Here is a 15,026-nt window from a genome sequence, read left to right as displayed (position 1 = left end):
CACGTCATCTCGACGCGGTCGTCCATGATGGTAGATAGGCAACACCGACGGGAGCTCTAACGTCATTCTTCCTCCCCTGTTCCAGGTTGTACACGCAGGCCTCACTATTTGCGGGGTCATGTAGCAGCGGGGGGTATGCGAGGCTCGTGCGCGCACGACGAGAGAGAGAGGAGGGGAGCAAAACGACATGGGCATGGACATGGTTGGAGAGGGAGAGGGAGAGGGGGGGGGAGAGGGGCGACGAGAGGAGGAAGGGTGGATGGGGCGCGCTCTAGGCCGTTGACGTCGGCGGGAACGGCTTGGCGAACAGCGCCTCGGCGTGGTCGCACAGGATCTCGACGAGCTTGGCCTTGGGACCCATGTCGCTCCACTCGCGGGCCGGGATCGGTGAGCGCAGGACGGTCGCTGCGGGCGAGAGGGAGAGCGGCGTGAGCGAGGGAGGGTTCGCGGAGGAGGAGGAGGAGGAGGATAAGCGACGCACGGCCAAAGACGACGCCGAGGTTGGCCGAGGTCATCTTGTTCTCGGCCGACAGCGACTTGACGCTGCGAGGGGAGAGCGTCAGGGAGAGGTCGGGCGCGTCGGGAAGGAAGACGAGCCAAGGAGAAAGGGAGGGAGGAGGACGCACTGGTTCAGGTGGCGGAACAAGAGGCGCGCCGTGTGGAAGTGCGCGGGCGGGAGCTGGTACAGGACGCGCTCGATCGCCTGCAGGCGCTCGTCGCCCTCGGGCAGCTCTGCGGGCGGGTGCGGGGGGGAAGGAAGAGTGAGTGAGGGGTCCGTGCACAAAGGCGACATGGGGAAACGGTGACGACGCACCGGCGGCGGCGACAAAGTCCTCGTGCAAGTCGTGTGTCATGAGGGGCACAGGGAGCGAGCGGAAGTAGTTCTTCATGCAGCTCGTGATGGCGGCAATGTCGTTGAACTTGTCGCGGTCCTGCAGGTCGAACGCGAGGCCGCGCTCAAAGTACAGCGTGATGAGCTTGGTCTGGCCCATGCCGCCCGTCTTGCGGTAGATGCCCTCGTACGTCATGCCTGCGTCGTGCGTGTGCGTGTCAGTGAGCTGCCGCGAGTGGCGGGCCAAGAGGGGCCGAGAGAGAGAGAGAGAGAAGGGACGGACCAAACGCCTCGACGGCCTCGATGCACTTGTCGACGACGGTCGGCACCTCGACGCCCTCCTTGTGCGCCTGGTCCTCGAGGTCGCCGCCAAACATGGGCGGACCGGTCGGGACAAAGTTGAGCGCGTCGTCGACCTGCGCCGACGGGCCCGACCCGCCCGGGTGGCAGCCGCTCGACAGGTAGCCCGAGCACTTGGCGTGGGCGTACGACCCGCAGGCTGCGCGCACGGTGACAGTGTGAGCGACTCGAGAGCGCTCGCTCAAGGAGAGAGAAAGAGAGAGAGAGAAGACGCACCGGTGCAGCGCATCTCGTTCAGGCCCCACATCTTGTCGCCGCAGTAGTCGCAGCGCACGGGCCGCAGGATGCTCGTCACCTGGAACGCGTGTTGCCGCACGCCCGAGTCGACCGACCCGGAGCGCATCGACACGACGGGCGACTTGGTGCCGGCCGACGACGAGCTGGGAGGCGGCGGCGGCGGCAGCTGCTGGTTCTGGCGCGAGACATCGGCGACGGCCACCTTGGGCTTGCTCTTGCCCCAGAACTTGTTGCGGCTCGACGCCTCGACGACCTCGGGCTTGGCGAACCGGTGCATCGACTCGCCCTCGGCGGGCGAGCTGATGTAGCGCGCCGTCGCGAGCGGCGAGCGTGCGCCCGACGTCGACGTCGACACGGACACGGACGACACGGTCGTGAGCAGGCTCGCGTTGCTCGGCGAGTGAGCGTGGCCGCCGTTGCGGGATGAGGCGACCGATGCCGCGTTCTTGCTCGACAGGAGCGACAGCCTGGACAGCGACTCGTGCAGGCCGTCGAGCTGGCGCGCCGCCTCGTTGTTCTTCTCGACGAGGTGCAGGTTGCGCGCCGCGAGCTCCGACGCCTCCTCGAGGTGCGCGTCGCGCGCGAGCTTGAGCTCGGCGACCTGGCGCGAGAGCTCGTCGCGCTGCACGACGAGGGCGTTGATCTCGTCGCGGTGGACATCCTTGACCGTCTCGAGGCGGGCGTTGAGCGCCTCGGCGACCTCGTCGTGCGCCGTCGACGACGACGTGCGGTCGGGCACCGACGCGGCGCCGCCCGGCTCGTCCTTGCCGAGCGCCGTGAGCTCGGCGACCTGCGCCGTCGAGAGGGCCACCTCGGCCTTGAGCTGGCTCAGGTGCCGCTCCATGCCGACGACCGAGTTGCGCAGGTCCTTGCTCTGGCGCTTGAGCGTCTCGGCCGTCTTCTGCTCCTCGTCAACCTGGGCGAGCCGCCGCGCCTGCTCGATGAACTTGGCCCGCAGGATCTGCATCTGGTGCTCGGCCTCGCGACGGGCGGCCGCCTCCTTGTCGTACTCCTCGCGCGCCATGCTGAAGCCCTCGAACGCCGACCGAGACGCACGCTGTGGCGAAGGAAGGCCAGAAAGAGTCAGTCGCGCGTCCTCCTCTTCGACTCACGGTCCTCCCTCGGCGTGCGAGAGAGATCCGAGAGAGAGAGAGGGAGAGAGAGCGTGCGACGCACCCTGAACGCGTTGTACCGGCTCTTGATCTCCTTCATCTCCTTCTTGGTCGCCTCGAGCTCGGCGAGGAGCATCTCGACGAGCTCGACGTCGAGCCCGGCGACGCTGAGCGGCGCCGACGAGCCCGTGCCCTCGGACGCGCGGCCCTCGCTCTCGCGCTTCTGCAGCCGGATGCTCTCGCGCACCCGGCGCGCGACACCGTTCCCTCCTCCTGCGCCGCCGCCGCCGCCGCCGCCAATGGCGCCGAGCGGCGCGTCGTCGTCTGTCGCGTCGTCGCCGCTCGCGACGTCGCTCGGCGCAGGGCTCGGCGTCCCGAGGCGCTCGATGATCGCCTCGTCGTTGAGCGACAGGGTCGGGTCCGGCAGCGCCTTGTCGGCGGCGGGCGCCGACGACGACGACGAGGGTGCGCCGCCGACGTGGTTGAGGAAGAGGAGCGTGTCGGGGTCGTAGAAGGACACGCTCGTGTGGAGGTCGTCGGACGTGGGGGGAGCATGAGATGGGGAGGGCGCGTGCGGGTGCGGGTGCGGGTGAGGGTGCGCTGGCGGGTTCGGCGGTGTCGTCGACGGCGCGAACAGGGCTTCATGCAGCGGCGGCGGCGCCGTTGCCTCGCCGCCCTCGATGCCCTGCGCGCCGCCGCCGCCGCCGCCGCCGAGCTGCGCCGAGATGGCCTCGTCGCCGAGCGAGGGCCGCGCCTGCGCGCCGTAAAAGCCCGACCGGCGCCGCTCGCTCCTGCTCGTCGTCGGCGCAGCGAGCGACGCCGAGCTCGTCGTCGCGGGCGCGGGCGCGGGGACGGGAGCAAGAGGCGGCCGGCCCTGCTTGTCCGGCAAGCTGGGGCCAGGGCCGAACGCGTCGCCGCCGCCGCCGAGGAGGACGGGCACGGGCGGCGGGAGCGGCGACTCGGGGCGCGCCGGGTAGTCGCCGCTCGGACGACGGGGCGACGACGGCGAGCCCGCCGCCGCGCCAAACTCGTTGCGGAGCCCGCTCGCGCTCGCCCGTCGCGGCGGCGCGTGCGGGTGCTCCTCGGACAGCTGCGACGCCGTGCGCGTGTGCGAGTGCGAGGGTGGAGGAACAGGAGGCGAAGGAGGAGCGTGGTAGTGGTGGTGGTGGTGGTGGAGCGGGCTCGCCGAGCGCGAGAGGGCGGCGATGCTCTGCGACGACGCCGAGGGCGCGAGCGGCAGGGCGGGCGTGTGTCGCGGTGCGTCGCCGGGCGCCGCCTGCGCTCGTTGGTGCGCGACGCCGTTGTGGTCGAGCGGCGAGGCGCGCCCGTACGACGAGCTGCTGCCGACGACCGGGCCCGGCGACGGCGGCAGCGGGCGCACCTGCGGCTGTGGCGGCGGCGGCGAGGCGGCGGTGGCGGTCGCGCTCGAGTCGCCGACGTGCGCCGGTGCCGAGGGCAGGTCGGGAAGGTCGGCCGTGCGGTCGCCGCTGCCGCCGTCGACAGGGCGGTCGAGCCTCGAGCGGCTCGAGCGCGGCGCCGAGGCCGAGGCCGACGCCGACGATGAGCCGTTGTCGCGGTCCTTGCGCGCCTGGCGGTTGCGCTTGGCCTCGGCGTGTTTGCGGGTGCGGGCGACGCGCTCGTTGTGGCACGCCATGCACCAGATGCCCTGGTTCGTCTTGGCAAAGATGAGCTCCTCGATCTTGTTCTGGCACGACCGGCACCGGAAGCACTCCGAGTGGTACGACTCGTCGCCCGTGACGATGGCCTCGTTGTGGATCGGCTTGTGGCACGAGCTGCAGATGTACTTGCAGTTCTCGCACACGGGGTTGCCGTCGGCGAGGAGGAGGAGGCTCATGTTGTGCTCGACGTGTCGGCTGCACTTGGCGCATCGGCTGTGTGGGAGGCAATCGAGTCAGTACACGGTGCTGGGGCGCCAAAAGAGAGGAACGTGGACGCACAAGCTGCGAGGGAACGGTCGAGGGAGAGGGGGAGGGAGGGAAAACGGTCAGTCCTGCTCTGCTTGCTCACCCATCTTCGAGGCGACGCACCAGTCGACGCTGTGCACAGAGAGGTCCGTCAGGTCGGGCGCAAAGAGAGAGAGAGACGAGGCGAGAGAGGGCAGGACGCACTGGAAGAAGCTCGACCCAAAGCTGACGACCGTGTTGTCGAGGCTGTCCTCGAGGCCCTGCTTGCAGCCTGCGTGCGCCCGACCGTTCCTCAGCTCACGTTCGCCCTCGAGAGCAAGGACGATTCTCAGGCAAGGAGAGAGAGAGAGGGAGCGCACCGTTGCACTGGATGGGCTCGCCGGTCGCGGCGGCGCTCGACGCCGAGAGCGGGAGCGCGTGAGCCTGCGCCGAGCTCGAGGGCTGCATCGCGGAGGAGGCGCTCATCGGTGTGTTGGCGGGCTCGTGCTCGGGCGGGGTGGCGGCGGGAGGAACGAGAGGAAACGGGAGAGGGTTCGAGGTGGGGAGCTGGAGCGAGGGTTTCGAGGGACGGCGTCGTGCGGGATGGTCTGGCGGGTCGACGTGCAGGGTCGGTGCGTGCTCGGTGTTGCTCGTCACTGCGGTGCTTGGTTGCGCAGCGTCGTCGAGCGAGCCGAGGTGGGAACGACGAGCGGTCCGGCCGGGATCACGGCGGGGGCTCGAGGAGGCGTGCGACGGTGCTGCAGCTCGAGGTGCCCGGCAGCGTACGGCTTGCTGGCGCGTGTCAGGCGGCCGTCTGGTGCCCAGGGAGCGCGGCGAGGGGGCGGGGAGCGACGCGTGGAGGTTGCGCGCGACGAGAGCTGTGCGACGGCTCGGCGGAGGGCGCGTGAGGGTGCGGCGGGCTGAGGGCGGACGGGCAAGCGCGTAGGGCGGTGCGCTGGTGGTCGACGCGCTGCACTCGCTCGCGCGGTTGTTGTGGCTGGCTGCAGGCGAGGCGGGGGCCGCCGTCAATGGCGCCCGGCCCGCGCGCGGCGCTCTCTCTCTCTCTCTTGCTCGCTCTCTCAATGAAGAGCCAGTGAGGACAGACAGAGTACACGAGTTGCACAAGGAGGCAAAAAGGGGGAGCTCCAAGGGGAGGGACGGGGCGAGTAGCAACACTGACAAAGGAGAACGGGCTCGAGAAAGCGAGAGAGACGACGACGTGGGCGTTGACCTGGCGTTGACGACGGAGGAACCTGAGGCGCGGACGAAAGGCGAAAGGGGGCGGACAGAGAGAGAGAGAGAGAGAGGGGTGGCTCAGAGTTGCGACGGGTACGCCTTGCGGCTCGCCGCCGCGTCCTCGGCCATGGCCGACTTGAGCGCCTGCCTCGCCGCCTCCTGGCACGTCGCCTTGAGCTTCATCCTGCGGGGGTAGAGGCGCCACCGAGTCAGTGACCTGCGACGGACAGAGAGAGCGAAAGAGAGGGAGAGGAGGGGACGCACTCGGAGCACAGGCCGTCGACGTCAAACTCGTACTTGTCGCCGCCGGTCAAGAGCGGGCAGCCGGCCTCGTACGCCCTGACGTTAGCCGCCGCCGGCGACGCCGACGCCGAGCCGACCCTGGGCGCCAGGCCGCCGGTGAAGAACGACCCGGGTGACGGCGCCGTGCCCGTCGACGACGACGGCGGTCCACCGAGCGGCGATGGCGACGCGTTGAAGTAGGCCGCGAGCGGGTCCTCGGGGCTCGTCGGCGCCGTGTTGGTGCCCGTCGTCGACGCGAGCGAACGCGCGCCGGACGACGCCGCGGCCGCCGGGGCAGGGGGCATGGGCGTCGACGCAAACAGGGCGTCAAAGTCGCTAAAGGTCGACAGGGGCGCGGGCTGGGTCCCGAGCTCGGCGAGCGGGTCGCGGTACGCCATGAAGAGGTCGGTCGACGTGCCCGGTGAAGGGCCGGGCGCGAGCGGCGACTGGGCCGAGACGCCCGACGCGGGCGAGGCGCTGAACGCGCCGAGGAAGAGCGGGTCGTCGAGGCTCGTGGCGGTCGCGAGACCCGGGGCGGCGGCGGCACTCGTCGATGACGACAGGGACGAGGTCGAGGGCGGGAGCGAGTAGGCCGGCGCGGTCGCAAACAGGGGCGCGCCCGAGAGCGACGACGTCGACGCGCCGAGGAGGCTCGCCGTGTCAAACTTGAAGCTCGAGTTGCCCTCGTCGAGGCCGTCCTGCGACACGGGCGGCGACGGCGGCTTGAACGAGGGCGCCTGCGGCATGGCGTTGGACCCGCTCACGTCCTTGGTGTAGTCGAACGTGAACGTCGACTCGTACACCTTGAGGCGCTCGTTCTCGTTCTGCAGGCTGTGGCGAGGCGGGAGGGGCAAGGGCGGGTCAGCTCGGTCGCCTCCTCGAGCCGGCGCAGGAGGAAAGAGGGGACGCACTTCTCGAGGAGCTGCTTGAGCGCCGCGTTCTCGGCGTCCTGATCCTGCGTGCGCTGCTCGAGCGACACGACACGCTCCTCGAGCTCCTTGAGGTGCTGTAGACCGGGGCGAGAGAGCGCGAGAGTCAGTCGCACGGCCTCGACGACGAGGGCGAACGAGAGAGGGACGCACCTTCTCTTTGCGCTCGCGGAAGTTGCGCTGCGCCTGGCGGTTCTGCGCCTTGCGACGCTCGGACGTCTTGCCCTTGTTGCCCTTGCCGTCCTCGGGCGACTCGCCTGCGCGGAATCGGGATGCGCGAGTCAGCTCTCGCGCGCAGGTGGAGGCAGGGAAAGGGGGGAGCGAGAGGGACGCACTGCGCGCAAACTCGCCGTCCTCGCCGGTCGGGTGCGAGTGGTGACCCTGGGCCTGGTTGGCGCCCTTGCGGTCCTTGACGGCGCCGGCGGCCGACGCGCCGTTCTTGCGCTTGTCGTGGGCAGGCGCCGGGGTCGACGTGCCGGCCGGGGTGGAGCGGACGGGGGACGAGCGACGGCCACGCGAGGCGGTGAGCGGTGGAGGTGCGGTCGCGGTCGAGCCCGAGGCGGTCGCGGCGCTGGTCGAGTTGGCGCCGTCGCTCGAGGCCGGGGACGCCGAGTCAGACGTGAGGTCCTCGGGGGAGGAAGGGTCGTTGGCGCTGCCGAGCGGGGCGAGGGCGGTCTGCGGATTGAGGTACGGGACCGCGATATCGCTCTTGCTGTTGTCGAGGAAGCTGGCGAGGCTCGCGAGGTCTGTGGGCGGCGAGAAGACGGTGAGCTGATGGCACACGGGGGACAAGGGTCGAGGGAGCGCAGGAGACGGAGGAGGGACGCACAGTCCTGGCCGGCCTGGTCAGAGAGGAAGTCGGGTGCTGTCCAGCTGTCCATCGCGGCGTCTGGTGCTGGCGACGACGGTATGGCTGGAGCGGAGAAGACGACGGAGTCGCCGCTGTCCACGAGGCGCTGAAGTCAGCAGAGCTCGCGCCTCGGCTCTCGCTCTGTCGGGCTTGCTTTCGCTTGCACGCACTTGCATACTGCGTCCGACGAGGTCCCGGGTACTCTCGTTCAGCCTCGTAGCCGTGAGCGTGTGAGAGCGAAGCCTGCTCCCACAACTCGAGGTGATCCGGGCACCTCTCAGAGAGCTGTGCGAGTGCTATCGAGAGCTACTGAAGCAGTGCAGGAGCCGCTGCGAGGTGTCGTTTACAGCCTGGGCGACTTTCCCCCTGGCCGCGTCGTCGTCGTCGACCCCGCGTTCGCCTCGTCGGGCCCGCCATCTTCGAGCTTCCCGCCTTGCTCGCACCACGCACCGCTTGCGCACGCGCACAGACGAGAGCACACCAACCACCTGCGCCCCCGCCGCATGCCCGCAGCGCCACCAACGCGACTCGACACCCTCCTCGCTCGCCTCCCCGACCACCCCGCCTCAGCCGAGCCTGCTGCGCCCTCGCTCGCCCACATCGACCGGCTCGTCATGGACCGAGTGCGCGCCGCCCTCGTCGCAGCGGCCGACTCGCGAGGAGGGAGCGCCCAACAGCCCGGCGGCGGCGGCGGCGGCTGGCCAGAGTGGCCCACGTCGCCCTCGGAGCCCGACCCTTCGGTCCCGACGCCTCAGCCTGGCCACGGCAGCAGCCACGCAGACCATGTGCGTCCCCGACAGTCCTCTCCCACGAGCCTGCACAGAGCGCATACTGACCCTGTGCCCGCCGCGCCTGCCCCCTTCGCCGCCCCGTCCTCCTCCCCGCCTCGGTCACCTACCTCGGCTGTGCAGACCCTCGCCATCCTCATCCCGCTCATCGTCGTCCTCACGACCCTCCTCGTCCTCACCTTCCTCCTGACCCTCATCCTCCTGCGGCGCAAGCGCGGCATCGAGCTCAGCGACGAGGGCGGGCCGACCAACCTCGAGCGCGAGGACGACGTCGAGGGCGAGGGCGGGCTCGACGGCGTCGAGTCGCGATGGCTCCAGACGGTCGACGAGCAGACCAAGATGGGCTACGTCCGCGCCAAGAGTGCGTCTCCCTCTCGTCCTCGCCTCCCTCCTCGCGACCGACCTCACGAACCTGACCTCGTTCTCTTTCGCGCGTCCCGCAGTCTGGCAGATGCAGTACCCGCCCAACTCGCAGCCGACCGAGATCACGCTGTCGCAGTTCCTGTCGATCCAGGAAAAGGGCGTCTCGGCATGGTCGTTCGAGCCCGACTACGAGTCGAACCCGGCCATCGTCGTCGAGCAGCGCACCGAGATCACGTTCCTCGCCGACGGCTACGGCATGGCGCCGGAAGAAGGCGGCGGGTGCTGCGTCCAGAGCAACCTGCCCGTGCCCAAGCTCAACGACGTGTACTACTTCGAGTCCAAGATGTACGAGAAGCCCGAGGCGACCAACGTTTCGATCGGCCTCACCACCAAGCCCTACCCGTCCTTCCGCCTCCCAGGTGCGTCCCCTCCCGCCCGAGTCCCTCTCTCTCGAGACGTATCTGACGAGCGCCCCCTCTACAGGCGTCAGCCGGTACTCGGTCGGCTACCATTCGGCCGACGGCTTCAAGTCGCACTCGTTCCCGTTCACGGCCACGCCGTACGGCCCGCCCTTGCTCGAGGGTGACACGCTCGGCGTCGGGTACCGCCCCCGCACCGGCACCGTCTTCTTTACGCGCAACGGCAAGAAGCTCGACGAGGCCTTTGTCGGCTTCAACCGCCACAACGTGTTCCCGACCGTGGGCGCCGACGGCCCGTGCAGCGTCCACGTCAACCTCGGCCAGGCCGGGTTCGTCTTTATCGAGGCCAACGTCAAGAAGTGGGGGCTCGCGCCCATGATGGGCACGCTCGCGCCCCCGCCGGCGTACGGCTCGGAGCGCGGCAGCATCCTCCTCGAGTCGGCCGCCAACCCGGCGTCGTCGTCGTCGGCCTCGTCGGCAGCCGCAGCAGCAGCTCAGCGCCGCAGGCAGCACTCGAACCCGTCTTCGTCGTCGTCGTCGTCGCGCGGCGCACCGCCCTCGGCGCACCGCCGCACGTCGTCCCTCCCAGCGTCGGCCTCGTCCGCCGCCGCCGTCCTCGGCGCGACGCCGACGCAGCCGATCCGGCCCTCGCCCCTGCGCCGCGCGCACTCGCGCGCAGCGAGCGCGTCTTCGTCCTCGGGCGGCGGCGGCGGCGGCGGCGGGAGCGGCGCGCGCGCCTCGCCGGACCGCGACGGCGCGGCAGAGGGCGACGAGCCGAGCGGCGGGATCGACGACGGCGACGTGCACAACCCGCCGACGCCGGGCTTGCTCGACATCAGCCTGCACTCGATGCACCGGTTCCCGGACGCGCTGCTCGAGTCGGACGAGGACGCCGAGGGCGAGGGCGAGGGGAGCGATGCGGCGGAGCGCGAGGACGACGAGGGGGAGCAGGAGCGAGAGGTGGACGAGACGACGAGGTTGGTGGACGTCGAGGCGTCGAGGGAGGACCGACGAGCGGCGAGGACGCAGGGCGACGGCGCGAGTGCGAGGAGCGTGAGCCCGCCGGCCTACAACCCGGTCGACCCTTTCGTGCGTCCTCCTCCTCCCTCCTTCCTCTTCTCGCCTGTGACCCTCACTGACCTGTCTCTTCCCCCGCCTGCGCAGATGTACGCCCCAGGCGTCGCCGAGACGATGCTCGAAGACGCCTTTGCGTCCGCCTCGCCGTCGACCTCGGCCGCTCCTCAAGGCGGCGCCAACCCGGGCACGCGCGGCGCAGCGTCGCAGCTCCTCATCTCGCCGCACCAGGCGGCGCTCATTGCCCAGTTTGCGCGCTCTCGGCGCGGCGGCGGCGGCGGCGGGAGCGGTGGGAGCTCGCCCGGCCTGTACGAGGGCCGGACGGACCAGGGCGGGCCGCCGGGCTCTGGCTTTGGCGGCCGGGGAGGGGCGGGCAACTATGCGGGTGCGGGGCAGGGCGGCATCTGGAACTGGTTGACGGGGCGGGCGGCGGGAGGAGGGGCAGAGGCGCGCGCCGAGGAGGGTCAGGCGCAGGGTCCGCCGGCGGCGGCCTGAGCGCCTCGCGGCGCTCTTCCCTTCTCTCTCTCTCTGGGTGTGCGTCTCTGTGTTGTGTCTTTCGTTCTTTGCGTCCGTCGCCCCCCTACTTGTTCCCCTCGTTCCTCCTCCCTCGAGCGAGCCGTCCTCGACTCTTCCCCTCTCCTAGATCCCCCCGATCGTGTCCCAGCAGCCGAGGTGCGAGTGCCGAGGCGGTGCAAACAGTGTAGCCTCGCAACTCTCTTGCTGCGTAACGATGGCGAGAGGCTGAGTGGAGCTATGGCTTGGCGCCGGCGCCTCCGCCTCCGCTCTCCGAGGGGGCCGAGTGCGCGACCTCTCGCTCTTCACCACTCGCTGCTGCAGCTCTCGACGATGAGCTCTGCTGCCAGGACACGCACGCCTGGCCACCGCAGCTGGAGCGCGCGAGCGTTCACGGCCTCGCTCGCCCTCGCCCTCGCCCTCATCGCCTCGCCGCGAGGTGCCTGGGCTGCCTCGCAAGTGCCGCCCGCCCTCCACGAGCACGCCCTCAGCCACCCGCAGGACCTCTCCTACCACGTCCTCCCCCGAGCCGAGCCGCACACGCCCGCGCCGCAGCTCGGCAAGCGCGACACTCGCCCTCGCCGCCCGTCACTCGACAGCTCGACCCCGCCAGCGTGGGACGACCGCTTCCTCCTGTCGTTCCTCGCGCACGATGGCGAGCCCGTCACCATGTCGCTGCGCCCATCTGCCCACCTCGTCCCGGCAGCCGGCGTGCGCAGCGTCGAGCGGTGGTTGGACGACGAGTCGGGCGAGTGGAAGTCCGCCGAGCGGGTCCTCGCGCGCGCCGACATGCGCGCGTACGAGGGCTGGGTCGTCCCCGACGACGACGACGTCGAGCGGTGGATCCGCGAGGAGATCGCCGGCGTCGTGCGCCCCGTTCGCGCCGGCGCAGGGTGGGCGAGGATCGTCCTGTCGGCGGCCGAGGCGGACGAGGGCAGTGACGACGCGCCGCTCCGGTTCCAGGGCACGTACGAGAAGGGCGGCGAGCAGTTCACGGTGCACTCGACCGAGCGCTACCTGCGCACCAAGGACGAGGTCGACCCGGAGCCGCCGTTCGTCACGCCGCGCCGGCGGTCCCGCCGCGCGTTCGGCGGCGCAGACGACGCCGTCCTCGCGCCTCGGCACCCTTCGATGGTCATCGTGCGCGAGAGCGCCACCATGAGCCCGCGCGAGCGCATCGCCGCCCTCCAGAAGCGCGGCCTCCCGCTCCCCGACCCCGACACGCTCCGCGCCGGCGGCGAGCCCGCCTCGTCGTGCTCGCACGACTCGCTCGCGTTCAACGTCGACCCGTCGCACCCGGTCTACGCCGCCCAGTACCCGCAAGTGTCGTTCGCCAACTCGACATCGTCGTGGCGCTCGTACCTGTCCGGCGGCGCGCACGTCGCGCCCTTCTCGCCCGCCGACCACGTCTCGAACCCGTTCGCGGCGCCGCCTGCGCACCGTTACGTCCCGAGCGACCGTCGTGCCGCCCTGTGGAAGCGCCAGGGCGACGACATCAGCGGCGGCGGCGGCCAGACGAGCAACTTTATCAACTCGATCGGCGACACGAGCGGGTGCCCAAAGGCCGCCGTCGTCGTCTTTGTCGGCGTCGCGAGCGACTGTACCTACGTGCGTCCCGACTCTTTCTCTCTCTCCCTCTCTCTATTCTTTCGAGCAGGCGCACTGACTCGTCGCCCTCGCTCACAGACCCAGTCGTACGGCTCGACCGACGCCGCTCGCGAGCAGATCCTCACCGACTTCAACAGCGCCTCGGCCCTGTACCAGCAGTCCTTCAACGTCTCGCTCGGTGCGTCCCCACGCTCTCTTACTCCTCGTCGTCGTCGTCGCCGACTCACCTCGTCCCTCTCGCGCGCGCACAGGCATCGTCGAGCTCGCCGTCATGAACTCGACCTGCCCGTCGTCGTCGGCCCAGATCGACGAGTCGTACCCGTGGAACTTGCCGTGCCAGGCGTCGGGCAGCAGCGGCAGCAACATCGGCGTCGACCTCAACACGCGCCTGAGCATCTTCTCGCAGTGGCGCGGCGACAAGGGCGGCGCAGACGGTGCCGGGCTGTGGCACCTCCTCACGGCGTGCCAGACGAGCCGAGAAGGTGCGTCTCTCGCGCTCTCTCTCTCTGTCCTCGGCCTCGTCCTCGTCCTGGATCGTCGCACTGACTCGGTCGACCTCGCGCAACAGTCGGCGTCGCGTGGCTCGGGCAGCTGTGCAGGGTCAGTGCGTCGACCAACGGCGGGCAGACGACGAGCGGCACGGGCGTGACGGCCATCACGCGCAGCGAGTGGCAGGTCATCGCCCACGAGATCGGTCCGTCCTCCCCCTCCTCCTTCCCCTCCTCCTCCCTGCCCTTCCTCGTTCATCTCGTCCCCTCTCGCCACTCCCCGTCCCCCTCGACGCCTCCCTTGCGCCGAATCAGCCCGACTGACAACGCTCGTCGCCCTTCCACAGGCCACAACTTTGGCGCCATTCACGACTGCGCCTCGGGCTGCAGCCTCAGCGGCGGGTGCTGCCCGCTCTCGACGTCGACCTGCAACGCTAACGCCGACTACATCATGTCGCCCGTGTCGGAGAAGAACGTGTCGACCTTTTCGCCGTGCTCGATCGGCAACATCTGCTCGACCTTGTCCAACTCGCTCAACACGACCTGCTTGGCGACGCCCGGCCTCGCATCGAACCCGCCCATCATCTCGTACGTCCTCTCTCTGTCTCTCTGTGCCTCTTTCGGTCTCGCGCGTCGTCGAGCTCGGCTAGTGGGCGACGACGTGGCTGGCCTCCCCCTTGATCGTCTCCTCCTGACCACGACCTCCTCCTCCTGCAGGCTCAACTCGTGTGGCGACGGCATCGTGAGCCAGGACGAGGAGTGCGACCCGGGCAGCAACACGGACGACCCGTGCTGCGACGCGTCGACGTGCCGGTTCCGCCAGGGCGCCGTCTGCAGCCCGCGCAACTCGCTGTGCTGCACGGCCCAGTGCCAGGTCGCCAACAATGGCACCGTGTGTCGCCCGAGCGTCGACAGCCGGTGCGACATTGCCGAGACGTGCAACGGGACGAGCTCGGCGTGCCCGGCCGACGAGTACCGGAACGACGGTGCGTCCTCTCTCTCTCTCTCTCTCTCTCTCTCTCTCTCTCTCGCCCTTCCTCCCCCTGCCTGGCGCTCTCTTTCTCCTTCTCCCTCACGAGCAGCGACCTGACTCTGTGTCGCACGTGCAGGTTCTGGGTGCGGCGACGGCCTGTCGTGCGCCACGGGCGTGTGCACGAGCCGCGACCAGCAGTGCCGCAACGCGGGTTCGACCATGGGCATCACGCAGGCGTGCCCGACGTCGGCGACGAGCGACTGCTCGATCGTGTGCCAGGACCCGTCGAGCTCGCGGTCGTGCATCATCCTCGACCAGTCGTTCCGCGACGGCACGTCGTGCCGCAACGGCGGCCGCTGTCGCGGCGGCTCGTGCCAGTCGGGCTCGGGCCTCGAGGCGGCCAAAGGCTGGTACCGCGACCACCTCAACATTGCGATCCCGGTCACGATCGTCGTCGCACTCATCGTGCTCGCCATCCTCGCCGCCCTCGTGCGGTGCTGCTGCTGCCGCGGCGGCCGGTCGGGCAAGGGCGCCGTCTACAAGCCTGGCAAGGGCAAGTCGCACTCGTCGCGTTACGCCGCACCGCCGCCGCCGCCGCCGCCGATGAACATGCAGCAGAACGGCGCGTGGGGCGGAGGAGGGTACTACCCGCCGCCGCCGCAGCAGTACGGCGGCGGCGGGGGCTACGCGCCGCCGCCGGGCCCGCCGCCGACCCATCCGTCCAACGCGTATCAGGGCTCCTTCAACCACGAGCCGCGAGGCGTCTTGCGGCGCTAGGGCGGCGGCGTCGTCGTCGTCGGTGGTCTTCCTCTTCCCCCTCTCGGCGTCCTTTCCCTTCTTTCTCTCGCTCTCTCGACCTCTCAGCACCCACTCGGCTCGACTCGGGCTGTTGTACCACTATGCAGCCCCCCCTCTCTCTGCCTCTCGCGCCTTGTGTAGCCGCTCTCCCCGTCTCTCGTCGACTCTGCAAACAAAGACACTCTCGCTCTCCCTCTCTCCCTCTCGACCGACTCGTCGTCCTTGCGCACACGAGTGAGAGCATCAGACACATTGCGAGC

General features: G+C 70.1%; 4 protein-coding genes across 4 annotated transcripts; 2 read left to right on the top strand and 2 right to left on the bottom strand.

The window, feature by feature from the left end:
* Positions 1–271: 271 nt before the first annotated feature.
* On the bottom strand, positions 272–1,028 carry RHOBADRAFT_16869 (uncharacterized protein; the record flags this gene model as incomplete). Its single annotated transcript, XM_018412339.1, has 4 exons — positions 272–405; positions 482–543; positions 627–732; positions 815–1,028. 4 exons carry the CDS (start codon positions 1,026–1,028, stop codon positions 272–274), a joined length of 516 nt encoding a protein of 171 aa, XP_018269814.1.
* Positions 1,029–5,759: 4,731 nt separating this feature from the next.
* Positions 5,760–7,773, bottom strand: RHOBADRAFT_54946 (uncharacterized protein; the record flags this gene model as incomplete). The annotated part of the gene is made up of 6 exons (XM_018417578.1): positions 5,760–5,865; positions 5,946–6,794; positions 6,875–6,969; positions 7,046–7,149; positions 7,228–7,638; positions 7,722–7,773. The coding sequence occupies 6 exons, from the start codon at positions 7,771–7,773 to the stop codon at positions 5,760–5,762; spliced, it is 1,617 nt and encodes a 538-aa protein (XP_018269813.1).
* Positions 7,774–8,356: 583 nt separating this feature from the next.
* On the top strand, positions 8,357–9,795 carry RHOBADRAFT_16831 (uncharacterized protein; the record flags this gene model as incomplete). Its single annotated transcript, XM_018412338.1, has 3 exons — positions 8,357–8,891; positions 8,974–9,312; positions 9,377–9,795. Coding segments are annotated over 3 exons (1,293 nt in total), but the record flags the coding sequence as incomplete, so codon positions are not given.
* Positions 9,796–12,057: 2,262 nt separating this feature from the next.
* On the top strand, positions 12,058–14,958 carry RHOBADRAFT_38373 (uncharacterized protein; the record flags this gene model as incomplete). The annotated part of the gene is made up of 7 exons (XM_018413519.1): positions 12,058–12,507; positions 12,586–12,685; positions 12,759–12,989; positions 13,076–13,201; positions 13,343–13,583; positions 13,713–13,981; positions 14,105–14,958. The coding sequence occupies 7 exons, from the start codon at positions 12,058–12,060 to the stop codon at positions 14,743–14,745; spliced, it is 2,058 nt and encodes a 685-aa protein (XP_018269811.1). The 3' UTR covers positions 14,746–14,958.
* Positions 14,959–15,026: the final 68 nt, after the last annotated feature.

The sequence above is a fragment of the Rhodotorula graminis genome (genome assembly GCF_001329695.1).
Source record: "Rhodotorula graminis WP1 unplaced genomic scaffold RHOBAscaffold_10, whole genome shotgun sequence".
NCBI classification, from domain to species: Eukaryota; Fungi; Basidiomycota; class Microbotryomycetes; order Sporidiobolales; family Sporidiobolaceae; genus Rhodotorula; species Rhodotorula graminis.
The sequence above is the reverse complement of the archived record's forward strand: the minus strand, read 5'-3'. Positions and strand labels throughout refer to the sequence as shown.